The 22,014-nt window shown below is 49.7% G+C and overlaps 1 protein-coding gene across 6 annotated transcripts; it reads right to left on the minus strand.

Annotated features, from left to right (window-relative positions):
- Positions 1-5,129: 5,129 nt before the first annotated feature.
- KRT3 (keratin 3) lies at positions 5,130-11,556 on the minus strand. 6 transcript variants are annotated; one of them, XM_054443334.1, is made up of 10 exons: positions 11,265-11,481; positions 10,867-11,210; positions 9,580-9,800; positions 8,640-8,700; positions 8,188-8,283; positions 7,716-7,880; positions 7,171-7,296; positions 6,686-6,906; positions 6,310-6,344; positions 5,130-5,830 (listed from the first exon to the last, which is right to left on the minus strand). In XM_054443334.1, exons 1-10 carry the CDS (start codon positions 11,479-11,481, stop codon positions 5,487-5,489), a joined length of 1,830 nt encoding a protein of 609 aa, XP_054299309.1. In that variant the 3' UTR covers positions 5,130-5,486. The 6 variants fall into 6 exon arrangements, with proteins under 6 accessions (XP_054299309.1, XP_054299312.1, XP_054299310.1 ...); XM_054443337.1 differs by having other exon boundaries at positions 10,867-11,050; positions 11,234-11,481; XM_054443335.1 differs by having other exon boundaries at positions 10,867-11,096; positions 11,166-11,481.
- Positions 11,557-22,014: the final 10,458 nt, after the last annotated feature.

Genomic DNA, 22,014 nt, shown 5'->3' on the forward strand with positions numbered 1-22,014 from the left:
CATGGGAGTCCAGACAGATGGTCAGTGCCATGGAGGGTCTAGGAAGGCTTTCAGGAGGCAGTGCCTGGGTAATCCTCAGTGATAAGTGAGGCAGGGCAAGCGGGTGAAGGCAGGATGAGCATTCCTGGCAGAGAACAGAGCATCAAAGGCACAGAGGCGTGAGAAAGCCAGGTTGATACCAGAACTGCAGGCACCTTGTGGGCCATTTGCACAGGTCTTGAAAGTCTCCACATAAGGCCACACTGTTTCCTTGGCTTTTTTCCTATGTCTTCATCCAGAATAAAAGGGCATTTCCATTTTAAAATAAACAAACTTCAGCCAGGCATGGTGGCTCATGCCTGTAATCCTAGCGCTTTGGGAGGCCGAGGCGGGCGGATTGCCTGACTCAGGAGTTCAAGACCAGCCTGGGCAACATGGTGAAAGCCCATCTCTACTAAAATACAAAAAAAAAAAAAAAGTTAGCCAGGCGTGGCAGTGTGCACCTGTAGTCCCAGCTACTCGGGAGGCTGAGGCAGGAGAATCACTGGAACCCAGGAGGCAGAGGTTGCAGTGAGCTGAGATCATGCCACTGCACTCCAGCCTGGCAGCAGAGTGAGACTCCATCTCATTAAAAAAAAAAAAAAAAAAAAAAAAAACTTCTACAAATACACACTTCCCTCAAATCCAGAAGGGTCTTTATCCAGTTCAGCTATAACCCATATCACTGTAACTAAAGATCTTCTCCCAAGGAGAGAAGTGAATGAGATGACCTCTTGTTTGGCACAGCCTTCTCTGCAGTGGCACTGTGGACATTTGAGGCTGGCTGTTTCTATGTTGAAGGGGGCTGGCTTGTGTGATGTGGGATGTTTAGTAGCAACCTGTCCTCTACTCTCTAGATGCCAGTAGCACTCCCCCACTTGTGACAACCAAAAATGTCACCAGACATTGCTATATGTTCCCTGGGGAGCAAAATTGCCCCCACTGAGAGTCACAGCATTAGTTCCACCTACAGTCACCTTCTCCTGCCACCGTCTTCTCCAGTGGTTGACGGAGCTGTCACCATTCAGTCTCATCACCACAGATTCCAAAAGTATCAGATTGTCCCAGCACACCTCCATCAATGGTTCCCTAGGAGAGCCAAGTCACCTTCAGCCTTCACTTCAGCCTGGGCTGGAAGTGTTGATGGGGATTAGCTCTATCTTAGGCACAACAGAGATGTGCATTAGTCAGTGTGTGTGCCAGAAGGGCTTGTGAAGGATGTAGTGAAGATTCAGATAAAATGTGTGAAGAAGCATTTTCAGAACTTATGTGAGTTTTTCTCGGTCATCCCAAGATTACCTCAAGGTGCCCACATTTTTTGTCTTTGTCTTTGTCTTTGCATAGAGGGAGAATGCACCTGGGCTGAAGTGCTGAGAGGGCAGAGAGAAGGGGCAGTCCAAATCCCAGAAAGTGAGGTCTCTGAGGCTTGGCTAACAAACACTCCACCCAGTTCTAGGCAAAACAGAGAAGAGTCATGTAGAGATTTACCTGCAAATTACACAAAACTTTATATGCAAACCTTGATCATCAGCAGTCAAGTCTAGATTATCCATAGGCAAGCGCTGAACTACTTTCAAATTCTTGTGGAAAACAATCCCCTGATTTCCTTAACTGAGCCTTTAGTAGGTATGACACTGTTACCATTGATACTTGCTCTGACATGTAGCCTGTATTCTCACAAAGATATAGAAGGAAAACCTGAAATCTAAAAACACAACTTGGTCTTCCTAATGGGAAGTGAACCAGTGAGTCCGCAAGCTCTTAGAACAGGAAAACACTCTTTTGAGCATTTCTTCTGGGGAAGACAGTGTGGGGGTGGTTGGAGGGGATAGATGATAGATAGATAGATAGATAGATAGATAGATAGATAGATAGATAGATAGATAGAGGCGTAGGGTAGAAGTTGGTTCCTCTGTTTCATTGCAAGTGGATATACCTCTCCACACCCAGGAAAGAGAGATGTGGAAGAGAGAGCAAAGAAATTCTTGACCATTGGTCAAAGACCCCAAATCCCAGTTTAGGATCCAGGCTCACAAGTAGGCATTATTCAAGAATCACTGTGAGCTCTTTATGGGCGAAAGTATGCCTTAGAGGACAGGAAAAGCATGGACAACACAGGACTCACTGACTACCTACTAGAAGAATGAAAAGTCTAGTCAAGTACAAGAAAGCAAACTCAAGCCCAGTGACTTAAGAGCACTTGAAAAGTCAACATAGAATTGTGCAAAAAACCATGGAAATGCTAAGGCAAAGGAAAAGAAGGAGCACTCAGAAGCAGGTGAAGTTCCCTGCAAGGGGTTTTCAGCCTGGATTAGAAATAGTCAGGGCTTGGCAGGGCACGATGGCTCATGCTTGTAATCCCAGCACTTTGCGAGGCGGAGGTGAGCAGATCACCTGAGGTCAGGAGTCAGAAACCACCCTGGCCAACATGCCCGTCTCTCCTAAAAATGCAAAAATTAACTGGGCTTGGTGGCTTGCACCTGTAATCTCAGCTACTCAGGAGGTTGAGGCACAAGAATCACTTGAGCCTGGGAGGCAGAGGTTGCAGTGAGCCAAGATAGTGCCACTGCACTACAGCCTGAGTGACAGAGGGAGACTCCGTCTCAAAAAATAAAGAAAGAAAGAAACAGTCAGTGCTGGGCTGAGAATATCCAGCCAAGCATTCAGTTAACGACTTGGGTCCTAGGTCCTGGCACCAAGGTTACCTGCCCTGGCCATTCCTCTGGAACAATGACACCTCCAAGAAATAGCTTCTCCACCCCACTCCTCCTGTGCCAGGCTGTCCTTTAAGAAGCTGCATGGAGCCCCACCCCACCACCTCACCACTAGTGGTTACTTAGGTATCAGGGGCTCCTGTAAACCCCACAGGAGAAACAGGCGCCAGTGAGCACAGGTCCAGGGAGGAACAGCAAAGGACAGAGGTCACAGTCTGAACGTGAGACTTGAAACCAGTGTGCATAGTCCCCAGGAGGCCAGGCCTGCTCTGGGCTTTCCTTGGAGCCAATTTAGAACCCCCGTGACTGCTCAGGTGGGGGCACTCTGAAGAACGTGGCCCAGGCTCCACCATCTGGTCAATTGTGCTCCTGTCCCTGACTCTATATTCCAGTCCGCTTTGGTTCTCAGCATGGGCCCTCTTCTCCACCCTCTCTCTGGAAAAACTCATTAGTTTCCATGGCTTTAAAATCCACCCTTAAGCTGATGATGTCCAGATGCACGTGTCTAGCCCTGACGGGGCCCCCTTCTGAATCTCAGGCTCGCATCTCACCTGGACATCTCATGTGGCTATCTCGTGAGCAGCTCCTGCTTTTCTAAAGCACAGCTGAAGTTTCTCTCCACACCTATCCCGCCCTCCCACCCCTCCACTCACCTCAGTAAATGGCACCACCAACCACCCAAGTGCTCATACTGGGAAACTGAGCATCCTGGTTGAATCTCCCCTTTCCCTTAAACTCCCCACCTCCATTCAATCCATTAACCAGTCCTGGCATTCATCCAACTCAGCCCCTAGTTTCATTTCTTTATATACTTCCCACAGCTTAAAATTATTTTGTTCATTTGGTTTGCTTACTTTTTTTGTTGACTCCCTTACTAAAATGAGGGTGGGGTCAACATCTGATTTCTTGCTCACCAATTCATCTCCAGAATTTAGCCCAGTTCCAGACAGAAAATAAACACTTAATGAATACTGGTTGAATGAGTGAAGGAAGGAATTCATTGATAAAGGCTTTGCCCAGGGTGAAGCAGCTGCCCCATGACTGGCCTGGCACAGTCCCATAGGGCGAGCCCCCTAAACTGGGTTGGGCACTGAGCCTCCCCACCTGTGTCTCCGACTCCTTTCCACAGAAGGATACCAACCAGAAAAGGTACCTTCCTACCCAAACGTGAAGCAACAGCTCCTAAATCCCACCACCTTCAAAAAGTGGATCCAGTAGCTGGATTTCCACGCTGAATCTCTTCAACCCCCAGTTGCAGGTTTTCTTTATCTAACTGCCATTCCTTATCTCTAAAATAAATTCAATCTTGCCCAAGGATGGAAATACTGCTTCCCTGGCCTGGCCTGGCCTGACTACACGTTTCTATTCCACAGCCTGTGTGTTCTCTCCGGGTGCCCAGGCAGTGTGATATGCCTGGAAGGCATCGTCAAAGACCGTGTGGGGAAGTGGAAGGAGCTCCGGACTTGGGATGCAGGGCTTCATTCCTAGCTCAGGCTTTCACATGCTATTAAGACCCTAGAGGAGTTATCCGTCCTCTCTAAGCCTCAGTCTTTTCATCTGGAAGCAAAGGCCTTGGACTCCTTGCTTCTGAGTCCTTTCCAGCAGTGACCTTCTGGACAGCACTCCCATGGCCAACTAACACATTATCAGAGCTTCTTGGTGCAGGGCGGAGGCCAGGATGACAAGAACTCTCATGGCTGGTGCACATATTTTCAGGCCCCAAGTGCATGCATAGTGCTTAGGTGCAGTAATGGGGGCCTCTGCAGGAAATGCTGGATTCAAGGAAGCTAACAGATTTTCCTTGCTACTGAACTTCTGAGAAATTCTAATATGTGCTCCAAAAAGAAAAGATGTAATGGGCGTGGAGTCTTTTATTGCAGAGTGTCTCAATGGAATGATGTTCCTGGGTCAGACTTTGAAATAGGCTGCTCTGGGGCCTATTTCCATCCCTGGGCTTCCAGCAGCCCGCACTTTCCAGGAGCACCTTGATGGGGGAAAAGCTTTCACGATGTCAGCTGGAGTGAGGATCAACACCAAGGGAAGAAACCCTCTGTCCCCAAGGCCCTCTTAGTTCCCCCACATGAGAGAAGACAGGGAGGAGATAGATGTCTGCATGGCCCAGCCTTCACCACTAAGGACGGTGAGGGTACACAGGGTACACAGCATCCGGGAGCAGGACCTCTCCCTCCTCACAGTGCTCACAGAATAATGAACAACCGGATCCGCACCATGGACGGAGAAGACGAACTGCCTTTGTTTCAGAGGAAGAGTTCTCCAGCTGCCCTGTGGATCACAGAGCCCACATGGGAGAGGCAGAGGCAGGGAGGCCAGGCAGGTGACCAGGGAGCTCAGTGCCCTGAGGAGAAGGACATGGAGCGAATACTCAGGGGCCCGGAGTGAAACACAGTGCACTTTATTTGCGACAGACCAGAGGGGCAGAGGGGGCTGTGTGCTATATACATCAGAGCTGTAGTGAGCATCCCACCCAGGGACGGGACCCCGGGGCAGCAGAAGGTGGCGGCCTAGGCCACACCTGGACAATTACAGGCACAGGCTGGAGCCAGAAAGGGGAGCCTGAAATTCTCGTGGCTGAGCTTGGCCGGGGATCTGGAAGGAGCAGCAAGAGGCCACAAGCCTTCTAGGGCAGAGCCGCGTTCTTGAGGAGCATGGGGTGGCGCTGGGGGTGTTGCCAATATGTGGGCGTGGGGAGCGGAGGGGAGGCGCTGGAGTGGCTGCGATGCTGATGCGTGCTCTTTATCTGGAGTAGCGCTGGGAGGACTGGGAGGACTGGGAGAACTTGATGCTGCCGCCCCGGTTGCTGGCCGAGCTGAAGCCCCCGCCACTGACTCCATAGCGGGCGCCAGAGATGGAGCCAAAGCCACTGCCACCGCTGAAACCGCTGCTGCTGCCGCCGCCAAATCCACCGCCAATTCCACCGCCGATTCCACCGCCGATTCCACCGCCGCCTCCCCGGCCAAAGCCACTGCCTGAGCCACCGCCCGCACCGAAGCCACCTCCTAAGCCACCGCCCAAGCCTCCGCCGTAACCTCCTCCATAGCCACCTGCGGAGGCGGAAGTCGTGCTGCTGCTGACCACGGCTGTGGGGGAGAGGACAGGACAGCGATCAGCGACGGCGCCCCGGCCAGCTGCTATGTTATCATCAATGATCCACCGGGCCCACGACTATCCAGAGCTGATCAAGGCAGCTTTGCACAGGATGGTCACCACGAGCCGTTCCAAGGCCACTAGCTACTCACTCCCCTGCCGTTAAGCCATTATGAATTAGCCAGTGGTTCCTCCCACAGTACAATCTTGATGACCCCCTTGGAGAGGATCTAGCCTCTGAATTTATCCTCCCATCAAGAGGCCCCCTGTTGGATATTTCACATTGGCCATAGAAGCCTATTAAAAGTGCTCTGAACCCAGAACAATTACAAAAGCCAATTGCTTCCCTCTCCTCTCCCAGAAAACCCCTCCAACTTCCATAAAAATATGTTTAAGTTAGTTGCTACCACCCTGGATTAGTGCAGATATTTCAGAATTAACTCTCATTTTCTTAGCTACTTTCGGTACTTACAGATGCTGACAGCACTCGGACACTCTCCAGACATCCTGTTTGAGAAAGCAAGAGAAAGTGGGCCCTGTCACAAAGCACATCACCAACAAGTCCATGGACCAAGGGCATGAATAGCAACCAGAGCTGAACAGAGAAGCCTGGCAAATCAGGTAAGCTTTCTCCACCCCTCTTTGGGCCGTAGCAAGGAGAGCCTGTGGGCACTGGTTGCATACGTGCTTTGGCCGCCTGGGAGGGAGTGGGCTGGTAGAGGCAAATGCTTCACCACAAGGCCTCTCTTTATACAGCAGGGCTCCATCCCCAGTTACTTGGTCACTTATCTGGCCCTCGGCCTATGACTTGAGCCAGGGGGTGTGGGAAGACGGGACTGGAGGCTCACCTGTACTCCTCGCCCTCCAGCAGCTTGCAGTAGGTGGCAATCTCCACGTCCAGGGCCAGCTTGACATTCATCAGCTCCTGGTAGTCACGTAGCAGCCGTGCCAGGTCATCCTTCGCCTGCTGTAGAGCAGCCTGCAGCTCTTGGAGCTTGGCATTGGCATCCTTGAGGGCCATCTCCCCATGCTGCTCAGCCTCGGCAATGGCCGTCTGCAGGTTGGCATTCTGGGGCAAGGGAGGTAGGAGGAATGAGCTCAGTAAGAGGGCCCCAGGCCCTTCCTGACATGCAATGGATTATCCCATCTTAAAGTCAGGGAACATTCCTCCTCCCCTTGTGCCTCCATCTTGTCTCCATTTGTGGAGATAGTGCCCTGTGGGTTAGCCAGCCTGAGATGACCTCCAGACGTCTATTCCAGGGGAGGAGTCCTGAGATCCTAGCCCCCACCCCTCAGCAGTCATCTGAGGTGCCAGCATCCATGACATTCCCACCTGCTTCTTGACACTCTCGATCTCTGCCCGCAGCCTCTGGATCATTCTGTTGAGCTCTATGATCTCACTCTTGGTATTTCTTAGGTCATCCCCATGCCTGCCAGCCGTGGTCTGCAGCTCCCCCAACTGCAGAACAGAAGGGAAGATGGGGTATTCCTGCAGTTTTGCTTGACTTGTTTCTACACCTCCAACATCACCCACCAAACCTTCAGAAGCTCAGTAAGGCATTTGCTAAAATGATACTGCATTGTGTTTCAGCAGGGAAACCCCCAAGGCAACAGGAAAGAGAACAACTGGGTTGTTGTGGTAGATTTTCCTGCCCTGTAGTTCCTGAGCAAGTTGGAGTCAGTCCCACATAGCAGGCAACCACCTCCCCCAGGGGCAAAACTTTCTGCAACTGAACCACCATTAGAAGGATGACTTCAAAGGGTAAAACCAAAAGGCATTCACCCAGTGACCACTGGGGACTCACTACCCAGCTGTCCAATAGGCCACGGCCTCTCTGAAACCTCCAGTGGATCCTGTAAGAGGTGACTAGCACCCACCTTGGTCTGGTACAGGGCCTCAGCTTCGGCCTTGCTTCTCTGAGTGATATCCTCATACTGTGCACGAACTTCAGCGATGATGCTGTCCAGGTCCAGGGAGCGATTATTGTCCATGGACAGCACCACAGATGTGTCACTGATGTGGCTCTGCATCTGAGACAGCTCCTGTCAACACAGAGGGAGCTTGTTCACTTTTGGGGTCCCTGTAACAAGCACACAGGGCCCTGAAAGACTCTTGATCAATAGTCTCATTCACTGATAACTTGCTCCACATGTGTATCAGCCACACCCTGTCCGCAGCCACTCAGAGAACCCCATGTCTGCAGCTTATCCTGTGGAATCCCTTCCAAGGGTCCTCATCTCCAGGCTCATCTCAGATGTCTTCTGGGGCCTATATACCAAAATGCACCAGCCTCAAATCTGGAAACATCTCACTCTCCCTCTGTCCCTTCTTAGTAGGTAACATCCTCACAGCATCGTAGAGGGTCCTTAAGAAGTCGATCTCATCTATCAAGGCATCCACTTTGGCCTGAAGCTCCACCTTGTTCATATAGGCACTGTCCACATCCTGAGAAAAGAGGAGGATAAAGGCCTTATTCTCCCAATGAACAAACAGCAAACCACAACTGCAGCAAGAAAGAGCAGAGGGGACTGGTGCAGTGATGGTCCTTGTCTAAGACCAGTCTCCACTTGAACGGGCAATTTGTATCTCATTAGGATGGTCTAAGTTTAATCCTACTAAAAAACTAAAGACTGATGAACTAACTCTTTTAGGGATCTTCCAGACTAAGGTGCACCTGACTTCTGTTTATTGCTCCAAAGGCCTGAACTTGGTAGCTCTGTGGCAGTGGACTGAGGAGATTCCCCCAACCCAGCCAGAAACCTGCAGCTACAAGCCTCAGAAACCTCACACACAGCCCTTACCTTCTTCAGAGTCACAAATTCATTCTCAGCAGCTGTACGTTTATTGATTTCATCCTCATATCTGTGTGAGTAAAAAAGAAACAGCTGAGTTTGGTTTTGAGATCATCGTAAACACCATTGTTCCCTGGAACTCTGAAAGTTCATCTCTTCCCTCCCTCTATCCCTATCCCGCCCCTCTCAGATGAGCACATCCTCTTTGCTATCTCCCTGTTAGTTAGGGGACCAACATGTCAATTTGCCCAGGCAAACTGTCTAGTTTTAGCACTAAAATTCTGCATCCCAGGAAACCCCTCAGTCCCAGGCAAACGTCTGGTTGGTTGATCACCATACCATGAGTGGTCCCAGAATTTTTCACATGCCAGAACCAGGATCTTCCCCAATCTGGCTCATGAGGAAATTCTTCCCCAACTCTAAACTCATCCATTTTTTTTTTTTTTTTTAGACATAGTCTCTCTCTGTCACCCAGGCTGGAGTGCAGTGGTGCAATCTTGGCTCACTGCAACCTCCATCTCCAGGGTTCAAGCAACTCTGATTCCTCAGCCACCCGAGTATCTTGGATTACAGGTGTGTGCCACCACACCCAGCTAATTTTTGTATTTTTAATAGAGATGATATTTCACCATGTTGGCCAGGCTGGTCTTGAACTCCTGACCTCAAAAGATCTGCCCGCCTTAGCCTCCCAGAGTGCTGGGATTACAGGCATGAGCCGCCAAGCCCAGCCTAAACTCATCCGCTTGCCACAATTTTATTTGCAAAGCACCATGCTTGGAGAAGGAAGGTGAGGGGGAACTGAATGAACCAAGCTGTCCTTCATGAAGGTAAGGAGAGGGAAACGGGCCAGGTGACACCACTGCCCAGCAGTCAGGGGGCATGTAGAAGGAGCCAAGACTCTGAGACAGGGCGGGCCATGGCATCTTCCCACTCCTGCCCTGTCACTCACTTCTTCTTGAAGTCCTCCACCAGGTCCTCCATGTTCTTCAGCTCAGAGTCCAGGTGCCCTCTCTCCCCGAGGATGTTGTCCAGGTAGCTCCGCAGGTAGTTGATGTGATTCTCAAAAAGAGGCTCAAGGTTGTTTGTGCCTGAGATGGAACTTGTGCCCTGCTGCTGGAGCAGGTTCCACTTGGTCTCCAGGACTTTGTTCTGTTGCTCCAGGAACCGCACCTGCAATGGTTGCAGGAAGCAACATCAGGCAACACTTGTAGCAGAGGAGCAGAGGGGCCTTCACTCAGGTAGGACTAGATGTCTATCTCCTGGGCCCCCAGCACAAAGGCCTAGAAAGGATGCAAAGATAGGCTCCTACTGTAGTCAGAGAGATTATGGTCAGATGGGTGATCAGTCAGGACACTACACTTGCAGCGTGGTTTGGAAAGTTACAAAGGAAGGGGAAGTAGCTCCTACCTGAAAGCAATAGAATTATTGCTTGTTGTTCCTGGGAACTTCATGAACCTATCTTAACTTCCAAAACTATAGTACACTCTACAAAAATGCACATAAACCTCAGCAGCTCCATTTCCACCCACGACTCTACTGACATGCTAGCTCTTCAAAAACAGTGAAGTGATGCTGGGAAGCTGGAAAGCGACACTGGCTGGCATGCCATAGTTAGCATGACAACACCTCTCTTGAGCCTGGAGGGGAGGCAGCCCCATGAGAGCTGTCCTGGTCTGGAGAAGCTCACTGAGCACTCTTGTCTTCCTGACTAGGCTGAGTAGGAGTGCAAAGTCACTCATTTCTCTGCACTCCCTTGGGACTACCTAAGATTCTTATGCTTTTAATCCCTGCTCCAGGTAATCAGCCTCCTCTGCCTGGCACAGCAATATGAGGGGGAAAGGGCTTCCTGGAAAGCCTCAGAGGACAACTTGTATTTGAAAAGCCTCCCATTCTTGGTGGAACCTTCCCTGATGGTGGCTGTGGCCCTTGCCTTGGGCTGCCTGCCCTGCCAGCCTAGGCCTCAATGAGGCAATGACTGGAAACTTCAGTAGAGGTTCCCACAAACAGGACATGTGGTGCTCAGGTCCAAATAGGGGACTGTTTTCTTTCCACACCTCCCCTCACTTGACCATGTGGACAAACTCCTCAACCCTGAATATCTGCCCAGACCCTAGAGTTCCACCTAACTCCTCACCCTCCAGTCTGGCCCATCCAAGACACATTTAAACACTGTGTTCCAAAGGTCAAATTCAAAGTCCCCAGCCCAGGAAGGGATGGCCAGTCAAAGCTTCATCACCTTGTCGATGAAGGAGGCAAACTTGTTGTTGAGGGTCTTGATCTGTTCCCGCTCCTGGGCCTTTACTTGCCCAATCTGGGGGTCGATCTCCACATTGAGGGGCTGCAGGAGACTCTGGTTGATAGTCACTTCCTGAATTCCCCCAGGAAAGCCCCCAGGGCCAAAGCCACCAGGACTGCCAAAGCTGCCAGGCCCACCAAAGCCACCAGGACCACCAAAGCCACCAGCCCCTCCAAAGCCACCAGCCCCTCCAGAGCCACCAGCTCCACCAAAGCCACCTCCCATTCCTCTGCCACCACCAAAGCCACCTCCATAGCCGCCCCCAAAGCCACCTCCATAGCCACCTGCAAAGCCACAGCTGCTCCGCCCTCCCCCAAAGCCTCCAGCCCGGGAGCCGCCAGCTGCCACACTGATGGAGATGCTCTTGTTGCCGCCCAGGTTGTAGAGGCTGCGACTGCCAAAGCCGCCTGCTCCGCTCCGGAAGCCATAGGCCCCTCCGCCAGCTCCCCCAGAGCGGGCCACACAGCTCATCCTGCTGCTGCCGGAGACCACAGCAGAGCGGCCGGAGAAACCCTGGCTCCCGCCACCAGATGTCTTGCTGGCTTGTCTGCTCATGGTGAGGAGCTTGGCGAAGAGAAGAGTATAAGTTAAGCAGGGACACTGAGAGTCAGAGGAAGAGGGATGGGAAATGAAGACCTGTGCAAAATAAATCCCTTTATATACATTTGAGGAGGTTGTTGGGCTCAAACGAAGGAGAGATAATTAACCCCAAATATTCATGGGCTGGGTTTGCCTCCAAGGCAATAAGTTTGTTCCAGGCTACCAAACACACCTTGAAAATAAGCTGAAATGGTAAAAGTGCTAAGGTGGCAGGCTTACCTGGTGAGGGGGTGGTGCCCGGTGTTGCCCCATGTTTGGGCATGGCATCCTCCTAGCTTTGTCTGACGGGACCTAGGAGGCACACTCACCTGCATCAGGTGCTCAGCAGCCATCCCTCTGCCTGTTAGCTACCCCTGGGCCCTGCAGAGCTGTGCCCAGCTCTGGAGAGGATAGAGTGGAGGAGGCGTGGGGAGGTTCTGCTTCTCTGAGTAGTGGAGACAGTGGAGCCCACTCACAGCTCTGGGAAAGTGTCTTAATGGAAGGAGTGATGCAGGTCTCTCCACGATGACTGAGTGCACAGTATGTGCCCAGCTCCGTGCTGGTCTTTGGGATGAAGCGCTGACCTCTCCTTCTCCCTTCCTGGAAAAAAAGCCCAGAACTAACACAAATCTGCCTCCTGGGTTCTCCTGTACCCCAAGCTTTAGTTCAGGAGGTAGTGACCTTTTGGTGTATGACTATCTTCAGAGAAAAAGTCAAGTTAACACCTATGCATGTTGACCAGACACTGGCAAAATCCAACATGACTAATGTTTGTTTCTCTTTAAAACTTCCCAAAGAAATTATACACTATTACACATCTTGGGGTTTATCTATGGCTTCCTTTCTTGCTCCCCACATTTTGGCCTTTCTCTGGTTTTAGCTTAAGGCCTAGGGAACAAGAATCTCAAATGTCAAGTCAACAACAAATTCAGCAAATATTTACAGACTGCCAAATGTCTGCCAGGCCCTTTGCAAAACCCTGGAAACCCAGTCATGGACAAGACACACAGGGCCCCTATGGGACCATTTTCTGGTTGAGAGATGTGCTCCTGAGAGTCGCCCATGCCCCCCCAAACCCCAGAAAGCCAGATCTGGCAGAGCCGGCAGCACTATGGAACATGTCTGACTCCAAAAGCCTGAAACTCTGCCTGTCTGGGGTTGTTCAGAGGCTTTTGACTGGGCTTGGTTTGTCCAAAAGGAAAGCCATCCTGCACACTCTGGAGCTGGCCAAGTTAGCTGCTTATCTCTCCAGGACAGGCCTTTTTTGTTCTGTCTGCTGCACATTGGGCCCTTCTAAGGGTGTGGTCTGTATGGCCCTGGCAGGAGCCTCCTTAGAATTGGGGGAAAGGATAGAGACTTCTTCAACACCCATGGGTAGGGTTGGGAGTGGCCCAAGTGCAAAGGAAGTACAATTTTCTTCAGCGGCCTGGTTCTTCCATTTTATCCTTATCTCTCCCATGTGTTCCCTGCCAGGCTGTGCAACATCCTAGCTCCTACCCAGGATAAAACCATAAGCTCTCCAGGAGTTTCCACTCTTGTTAATATACTGGGTCCCTTGGACCAAAGCACAGTGCTTTGCCAATAGTAAGTGCCATAAAATTTGATTTGTTGAAAAAATGAATGAGTCCATCTACTAATCATTAATGAACTAATGGTTAAGCCCTTATACTGGATTACAACCAGATAAAACTTGTTGAAAGCTAGTTCAACTCCCATTGCATGAGGTAGCACAAGCTAATTGAGATTATTTCAATGTGAGGAGTCCAGACTTCTCAAATTTGGTGTTCAGATTTAGAAAAATTTACATGCAAAACGAGTGTCACCTCCTCAGGGGAAAAAAAAATGTAGAATCACAGAATCAAGAACCAATCAATCAAGAATCAATCAATTACAGAATCAAGTTGAAGTTGACTGGTCATTTGAGGTCACACAATCTGCCCCGTTCATTGCTAGGATCCTCTCTCCAGCATCTCTGACTTATATCCCTAATTTTCTGCAAGTTCTGCCCATGGACTATGAAGTTAGCCCAGGCCCAGAGGGTGGCCACACAGGCTCCTCTCCGCTTTGCTCCTACAGAGGCAATGAACCAAACCCAGGGCTAGACTAGATCCTCCCCATGACTAAGCATGACCAAGGCTGTTTAAATTCTCTGCATTTCAGCATCATTAACCATAAAAGATGATCAGTCATCTCTGACCCTCTAGATCTCACAGGAACATAGCTAGATGAATGAAATATCTGCCAGTGTTTTAAGAAACATATCACAAGGCCAAATGTGGTGGCTCACGCCTGTAACCCCAGCACTTTGCAAGGCTGAGGTGAGCAGATTGCTTGAGCCCAGGAGTTTCAGACCAGCCTTGGAAACACGGCAAAACACCATCTCTACAACAAAAATACAAAGATTAGCCGGGTGTGGTGTCATGCGCCTGTAGACCCAGGTGCTTGGGAGGCTGAGGTTGGAGGATCGCTTGATCCTGGGAGGTCAAGGCTGCGGTGAGCTATGATTGCACCATGGCACTCCAGCCTGGACAACAGAACAAGACCCTTCTCAACAAAAGAAAAAGGTAAAAGGAAACATATCACAAAAATTAGGCCATATTTTTTCTTATAATATCTAAGGGAGCAGGATGGAGGACCTGCCTTTATGCCAGACAGAAATGAGGCTGCTGCTTGATCTGGTGTGGGGCCTAGAGTCCAGGGCAATGAGTCTCTAGGAATTCCTAAACCCATAGTGATTCAGGGTACTTAGTGCCCCCAATGGGGGGAGATCTTAGTCATTGCCAGATCCCACTGATTCTGAACCATGCTTGTCATTCCTTTAGAGGGAATTATCTTGGAGAAGAATCTTTGAGAAGCAACATCACAACCACTGCTGTCATCAGCTAGTCCTGGGTCGGGGACCTCCTCAACAGATGGTGGAAGGAAAAGGAAGAAGGGCATAATCTATACTTACTCTTGGAGTTGGGATAGCAGAGAAGATATGGCTTGGCCTTTGAGAGGACAGGGAGCAAAACAAAGATTGGGGAATACATTCGTGGGACTAGAATGTCAATTCTGATCAGAGTTGTGAGTGAAGGAAGTGGTGGAAGAGGAGGAGATAATCAGTGAGTTGAAATTCTTATTGGTTGGGCCCAGCCCTCTAAACTTGGAGGGCCTAATAAACACTTTGAGAAAACAGAGTTGGTTTACAGTCACCCCCAACACTTGAATTATCTGAAGTTTATTAACTAAGAGCTCTAAGTGCTTTCTCCCTGGAGAGAAGAGTGAGTCACTGGATTGCAATGTGTGAAATCAGAGACTCATAGGGTGCTACAGCCAGGAGGCTCTCCAGTCCACTCCTCTACCTCGAGGCAGAATCCACCTGGCCACTCCTACTCTTCAAGATCCTACTCTTCAAGATCCTACTCTTCAAGATGGAAGGCGATTCATCAAATCTCCTAACTTGCCCAGGCCAGCAAAACCCCACCCTTACCCAAGGAAGGTCTTCAAGGATCTAGCTTTCATGCGTTCCACTCCATTTCATGGGAGTCTAACTCCTCTTATAGGATCAGTGAAGTTGTGGTCAGCAGCAGGAGCCCCAGTCACCTGTCGGTCATGGCATGGCACCCATACCTCTCTGGGTGTGAAGGCCCCTTTTAACACACACAAAATTACATTGACCTTCACACATGTCAGAACTCATACTTCCAGTATCCTTTGAGAACATACATTTTTTACTATGAATTTAGCAACATTTTTAAATAAAATTGCAGTTCATAATCATATACATTTGAAAGTGGTAATACGTATACATAAAAAGACGCATTATTCACTCAATCGAGAGACACTTGCATCCATGTGCATTCTCAGAATCCTTGCAGTCCTGACACAACAGCAACCCTAACTGGGGCCTCTCAGCCTCAGGTCTCAAGGTCCTGCCCCTTCCACGGCTGGACACCTGCCCCCAGCTGAGATTCCCCACTGAGCACTGTTACCACCTGTCTTCCCTGCCTTTGTGTCCATCAGCCTGTGGCCCTGGCAGGCCTTCAGCAGATGGGAACTGAGTTGAGATGAATTTGCTCTTGCCTGGCCTTCCAGAGTAAAACACACACACTCCCCTGGCTTCTGTATCACAACCCTTCCAATATTAGAAAATACTGTGGAATTCACAGACACTAACCTCCCAGTTAGATAGACCCAGTTGTTTCTCCCAGTCCTCAGTACACATGGTTTCCAGGACTCTTCTCTGCACCCACTTTAATATGTTAATGGACCTTTTAAAACTACAGTGCCTTGCTAAGATAGGATACTTAAAGGTGGCTTCATGTGCACCAGAACTAATAAGAAGCCCCTTCCTGTCTGTGATGGGGGCACTGTGCTTCTTTCAATGCAAGCTAAGATTCTGTTCCCTTCTTTAGCTCTTGACTTCCATCAATCCTGCCTGGGGAGGAGAAATGGTAAGGCATGGGTTTGGTGGTGGTGGTGGGCGGGGGGGTGTTTTTGTTTTTCTGTTTTTGTTTTGAGAGAGAGAGAGAGAGAGCATCTCACTCTGTTGCCCAGGCTGGAGTGCAGTGGCGCAATCTCAGCTCACTGCAACCTCAACCTCCCAGGCTCAAGCCATCCTCCCACCTCAGCCTCCCAAGTAGCTGGGACATCACCATGCCCAGCTAATACTTTTTTTATTTTTTTGTAGAGACAGGGTCTGTTTATGTAACCAAGGTTGGTCTTGAACTCCTAAGCTCTAGCAATCCACCCACTTCAGCCTCCCAAAGTGCTGGGATTATAAACATGGGCCACCATGCCAGCCAGCTTCCTAGTTTTAAATAACTCACTTCCTTGTCCTGCTGTAAGAATAAACTGAAGGGACAGCATTCACAAAGCACTTACAGAGAAAATAAACATAACAGTAAAAATGAAAAAAAAAAAAGGTTTGCCCTGAATAAGCCTCTATTTACATAAGATTCCTCTGCATGGATAAGAGCTGTCCATTTATATTTGTGCTGAATCATGTCTGGCTGGCATGCTTGCTCAAACCAGAGGCTTGTACACAGCAGAAATCACAACCTTGTCCTCGCTGGAGAATTCTCAAGAGATCTTAGGAAGTTATTAAACAGTTGTCTTCAAACAAAAGATAGGCCGGGCATGGTGGCTCAGGCCTGTAATCCCAGCACTTTGGGAGGCCGAGGCGGGTGGATCACGAGGTCAGGAGATTGAGACCATTCTGGCTAACACGATGAAACCCCGTCTCTACTAAAAATACAAAAAATTAGCCAGGAGTGGTGGAGGGCGCCTGTAGTCCCAGCTACTCCGGAGGCTGAGGCAGGAGAATGACTGAATCCAGGAGGCAGAGATGGCAGTGAGCCTAGATTGCGCCCCTGCACTCCAGCCTGGGTGACAGTGCGAGATTCTGTCTCAAAAAAAAAAAAAAAAAAAAAAAAAGATAGAAGGGGAGGTGAAAAAAAGTCATTAAGTGGTCATTTAACCTGGGAAAGGCATTTAAGAGGAAAAATACATTTATTTCTCAATGCAATGATTTGAAAAGCATGGATCTCTCTCCACTGAGGAATTTGAGGGGACCCAGTTGGACATAAAGCAAAGGGTACAATCATAGTGGAAATAAGGGGACCAGGGGACACTGTAAGTAACCCAAGGGGATTTTTAAAATAGCAATTTATAGCCCCTAGCATATGAAAGACGCTCAATAAATATCAAAGGAATGGATGCCAGCGTGTGGGGTGAGAGACAATTCTGCCAAGAGACAAAGGAATGACAGCAAACCTCTTCATTCCTGGAAACATACCCTCATAGGAAACAAGAGTGGGAAAGGAGGCATAGCCATGGCAAGGCTTAGCGTTACAGATGCGTGGCAGGGGAGGGAGGTGCAGAGTGGTGGTTCCCAGACTGCAATTCAAAGCACATCATGGGCCTCCAGGCCACACCCTGAGAGCAGGTGGCCCAGAGCTACCTCCTCATCTGTTTCTGAGCTTAATCTCTCAGACACGCCTTGTTCTGAGCTTGTCTAGTCTTGGAACATAAAGCCCAAACCCCAAACAAATTGGACAATGGGCCAACCCATGTCCTCCACATCCTGGCCTCAACCTTGCTCTCTAGCGTCCTCTCCCACCACTCCCTGCCCTGTCTTGAGTGATGCTAAGCTGCTTTTGGTTTGGTACTGCACTGAGCCACACTTCCCTGTCTTTACTCTGCAATTCTTGCTGCCTAGAGCACCCTGTTCCCCTGCACCCCTCTCGCAAGCTCCAGGTCCACACCCCTTTTACGTGGCTGGCTTCACAGTTGTCACCTCCTCCAGGGAGACTTCCTTGAATCCCTGGCAAAAGCAAATGATTCTCCCTTAGGCTTCCAGAGTCTCAGTGCTTGCATACACCATTGCTTTTAACATTTTCCTGGAAGTATGGAAAATGTGTATTTAATGGTGTCTACACTCCCCACACTCACGCACCATTTTCACATTAAACTCTGCCCTTCTCAAGGGTGAGGACCACGCTGCAATAAGCTTTATATCCTCACGGCCCTACACAGAGTCTGACACAATGTAGGTGCTCAACAATGCTTCTCGAACTGAAGCAAATGCCCCTGCCGTGCTCTTGGGTGGTGGATTCACAGGAGAAGGAGCTACCAGCCCAATGGGAGAAATGCTGCAGCTTCACAGGACACTACACAGAAAAAGGAGTGTGACCAAAATCCAGTATGAAGAGGCCTAAGGGAGGCAGAACAGCAGGATATTCCAAAGGGGTGGAGCCACTCCTAGAAGACTTCTAGACGAAAGGACTCCTCTTAGGTATCAGAATCTTGCCGTCTGTAAGAAGAACACCTGCCCCGTGTCTAGCATTTAGGGCCTGCTTCTCCCTCAAGACACCACTTCAATACCGCCTCCTGCATGAAGCCTCCTGTGATTGCCAACCCCTCGCTCTAGACTAGAAGTAATTTTACTACCCTCTGGACTGTCATGTCCTTCATTTGTATCTTCCAAAGGCATTCATCTGTCCGTCTGGTTACCAAGTTCTTTATGTGCATGTTTTTATCTATACATTATCATCTGTATTAAAAGCTCCTTGAAAACAGAGTCTAATTCTTCTTTGTATAATGGGTCCCCATTGCCCAGCACAAACTAGGCACTCGGTAAACATTGTTCAATTAACATTTGTTTAACAGCTACTATATGGCAAGCACAGTGGCCCTGGAATGTCAAGATGAATAAAGTCATGGTTCCCGCCCATAAATAATTTATAGACTAGTGGTTTGTTGAGTAAATGAGTGAATGGGTGGGTGGATGGATGGATGAATAGATGGATGATGGATGGATGGATGGATGGATGGATGGATGGATGGATGGATGGACGGATAGATGAGTAGATGGGTGAATGGGTGGATGGCAAATGACAATCAAAACAATTTCTCCAGAAAATGTCTTCCGAGCTTATCTAGCTTCTCATCCACTTTCTCGAATTTTTAAGGATCAAATCCACAACACTCAAAGTAAAAAAACTGCAGATGCAGAACAATCCTACCTTGACCCAAAGCCAAACCAGAAAACCATGGGCAGCAATGAGCCTGAGTCCTGGGCTCCCACCACCAAGACCCTTCATGGCCACAACTCTACACTCCCAGCCCTCTTAGTGGAATAACGAGATGACTGTTCAGACCCTACCGTCAACACGGAAAAAAAAAATGGAACAGGTGCTAAAATGGCTTTCTTCCCTTCAGCCTGCTCCCTCTCTTTGTCCCTCATTGGCCCACTGTTACCATGTCCCAAGGGCCCACAAAGGGGGCACAGCCCCCTCAACTATTTCCCCACGTAGCTGTCTCACTAAACCCTGAACATCCACCCAAGACATGGGAGCAGCCATGCCTTATTCTGAGGTCCTCTGGTCTTAGAACACAAAGCCTGGCCCCCGTCAGTAAGTTAAACCAAAACCCCACAGTGGGATGTTAAATAAGCCCCTCTTTGCTATAACCTTCTGGGTTTACTAGCAACGAGGTAGGGAGACTTCGGAAGTATTGGTGAGAATTTTCTGGAACTGAGAGGGCTGAACCCAGAGCGGAGGGTCTTGGTGAGGTGGGAGGGATCTATGCAAACATAGCAGTTGTTCAGGAGCCGACAGGTGCCTGAGCCAAAGTGATGGTGGGGCTGCAGCCAGGGCTGGGAGCCAAGAGCTTGGGGAATGGAGTCAGGGCAGATGAGCCAAATAAACCAAGTTAGAGATTTGCCAACCTGCAGTTGGGCTCTTCAGATGTGAAAAGTGATTTCCGTATGCTTAGAGGTGAAGCACTTAAAAGAAAAGGGAGAGCATTTAAAAGAAAACAGGGCAGATAATGCAAGTCATGTCTCCCTGTTTCCTAAGCACTAGGAGCTGGCCAGAATCCAATTAGAAGGATCAGAGAGAAGGGTGGTGTCTATTATCTCAGCAGTATATTTACCCCAAATAATCCCATCTGACTAGCCAGCCAGCTTCAAACATATGAATCAAGGCCAGGATCCACTCTCCTGGACTGTTCTAGAAACAGAGACCAACATGAGGGCTTTTCCTCTTTTATGTAAAATAGCAGACATTTTTTTGAGACAGAGTCTTGCTCTGTCCCCAGGCTGGAGTGCAGTGGCGCGATCTCGGCTCACTGCAACCTCTGCCTCCTGGGATCAAGCGATTCTCCTGCCTCAGCCTCCTGAGTAGCTGGGATTATAGGCGCCTGCCACCACACCCGGCTAATTTTTGTATTTTTAGTAGAGACAGGGTTTCACCATGTTGGCCAGGATGGTCTCAATCTGTTGACCTCATGATCCACCCACCCTGGCCTCCCCAAATGCTGGGATTACAGGTGTGAGCCACCGCGCCCAGCCTAAGAGACTTTTTATATAAATAAGAAACACTGACACACTCACATAGCCGTGTGCCTGTGAATACAAACACATTTATTCTAAGATGCACATACACACGTATAATCTACGGCCTGACCTTGCAGTGTAAATCACTGAGTTCAACCAAAGAGATGCTGAGAGGCACAAAGGCCTGCTCAGGCTGGCTGCTCCCACACTCAGGGGGCATGGAAAATGCTTTAACCTGCCCCTTGCCTCTCTGTGAGGCCCAACACAACATGCAACCTGCTGGTGGGTGAACCTGAGAAGCTCCACCCCTACTTCCAACCCTTAAGTCCTCCTCCCCACTCCCAGAAACTCAAAAAAAAAAAGAGCCCATCTGCATTTTGCCGGGGGAGGAGTGCAGCCCTTGGAAGAAGTCCAAGCCGCCAAATGCAGCTGCAGAGACTTCCTGTTCTGACACATGGGGCTCAATAAGCCCTAAGACAATGGTGACATTCGGGCCAGGCTGGTGAAGGACAGAGCCCAGGTTGCTCCTGGCAAAGTGCCCTGCCCAGAGAGCACAAGCCCCTGAGATTAACCCTTTGCTACTCTGTCCCCGCTTTCCCAAAGGCAGAACAACCCTGAGCCTACCTTGGATCTGCACGAGAGTCCCATGGGCAGGGACTGGTCTTGGGCAAACCATGTGCCTTTCTGCCTGAACACCATGAGGCCCCATGGACACAGGGCTGGAGGAACTGGAGTCTGAATGAACTCTGTGGCAGTCAAGGGTGGGAGGCACAGTTGGGTGGCCAAGGCAGAGAGTGCATTCTGCATCTGCAGCAAACTGATTCGGGTCAGACTGCAGAGCAGGAGCTGGGAAATCTTTGGAAAAGGGGAGACTGTGCTGCTCCAGGTACATGGAATTGGTCCAGTATAGAAAAGGGTGTCCTCAAAGGCTCTACCCAGACCCCCACCTCTGACTGTCCTCTCCCCACTTCTGTAATCAGACAGCTCCCTCCACTGCTGCTCCAGAAGACCTGCTCCACCTCCAACATTCTTCGCCACTCAGGGACAGCACCACAGACACAACCCCAGGCACCCCTGAGGAGCTGGGGAAGCGAGCAGCTCATGAAAACTCTAGGAGAATGACGCGCATGCATGCCTCCCTCCAACAACTGTGACCTTGTTGATTCTTGGAACAGGTTCCTGAAAGCCTTGTTGGGCCAGTGAGATTTAGCCCCATGCATGGAATTTCATGAAAATAGGGAGGCCTTGCTAGACACAGAGTATAAGCACTCTCATAAGCTCCATAACTTCTTGCTCTATATTCAGCAGAGACCCCTGACCTGCTTCTCTCACATCTATCAAATGCCCCCCACCTGCAGACTTAAACCCCTTCCCTCCAGGTTTATTCCAGGATCAGCATTGAAACAGTGCTACCCCAGGGTGCCCTACAATGGACAATGTGTGTATAATTGTTGGATGCCCCTTGAATCTGCACAACTGCCCTGTAGGCAACCTTCAGCCTCTGTACACTGTACTTCTCCCCCAGTAATTTGAGCAACTTAGAAGTAGAGACCTGAGAAACTAGTCGATGACCCAGATCTGTATAAACAGATCCTTCACACCCTCAAGTATCCACCTTCACCAAAATTATCTAGTTATACAGGATTCTAGAGACCTCTCCCCAGGGAACAAAGACCATTGCTCAGAAT

The sequence above is a fragment of the Pongo pygmaeus genome, chromosome 10 (assembly GCF_028885625.2).
Source record: "Pongo pygmaeus isolate AG05252 chromosome 10, NHGRI_mPonPyg2-v2.0_pri, whole genome shotgun sequence".
In the NCBI taxonomy this organism is placed as follows: Eukaryota; Metazoa; Chordata; class Mammalia; order Primates; family Hominidae; genus Pongo; species Pongo pygmaeus.

Excerpts from the sequence above, each read along its gene's own strand:
- KRT3 (XM_054443332.1), bottom strand. The coding sequence starts at position 11,481 with ATGAGCAGACAAGCCAGCAAGACATCTGGTGGCGGGAGCCAGGGTTTC. Across the intron at positions 9,801-10,866 it reads TTGCCTCCTTCATCGACAAG|GTGCGGTTCCTGGAGCAACA; the intron begins GTGATGAAGCTT and ends CAACCATTGCAG. Across the intron at positions 6,345-6,685 it reads CTGGAGGGCGAGGAGTACAG|GATGTCTGGAGAGTGTCCGA; the intron begins GTGAGCCTCCAG and ends TTTCTCAAACAG.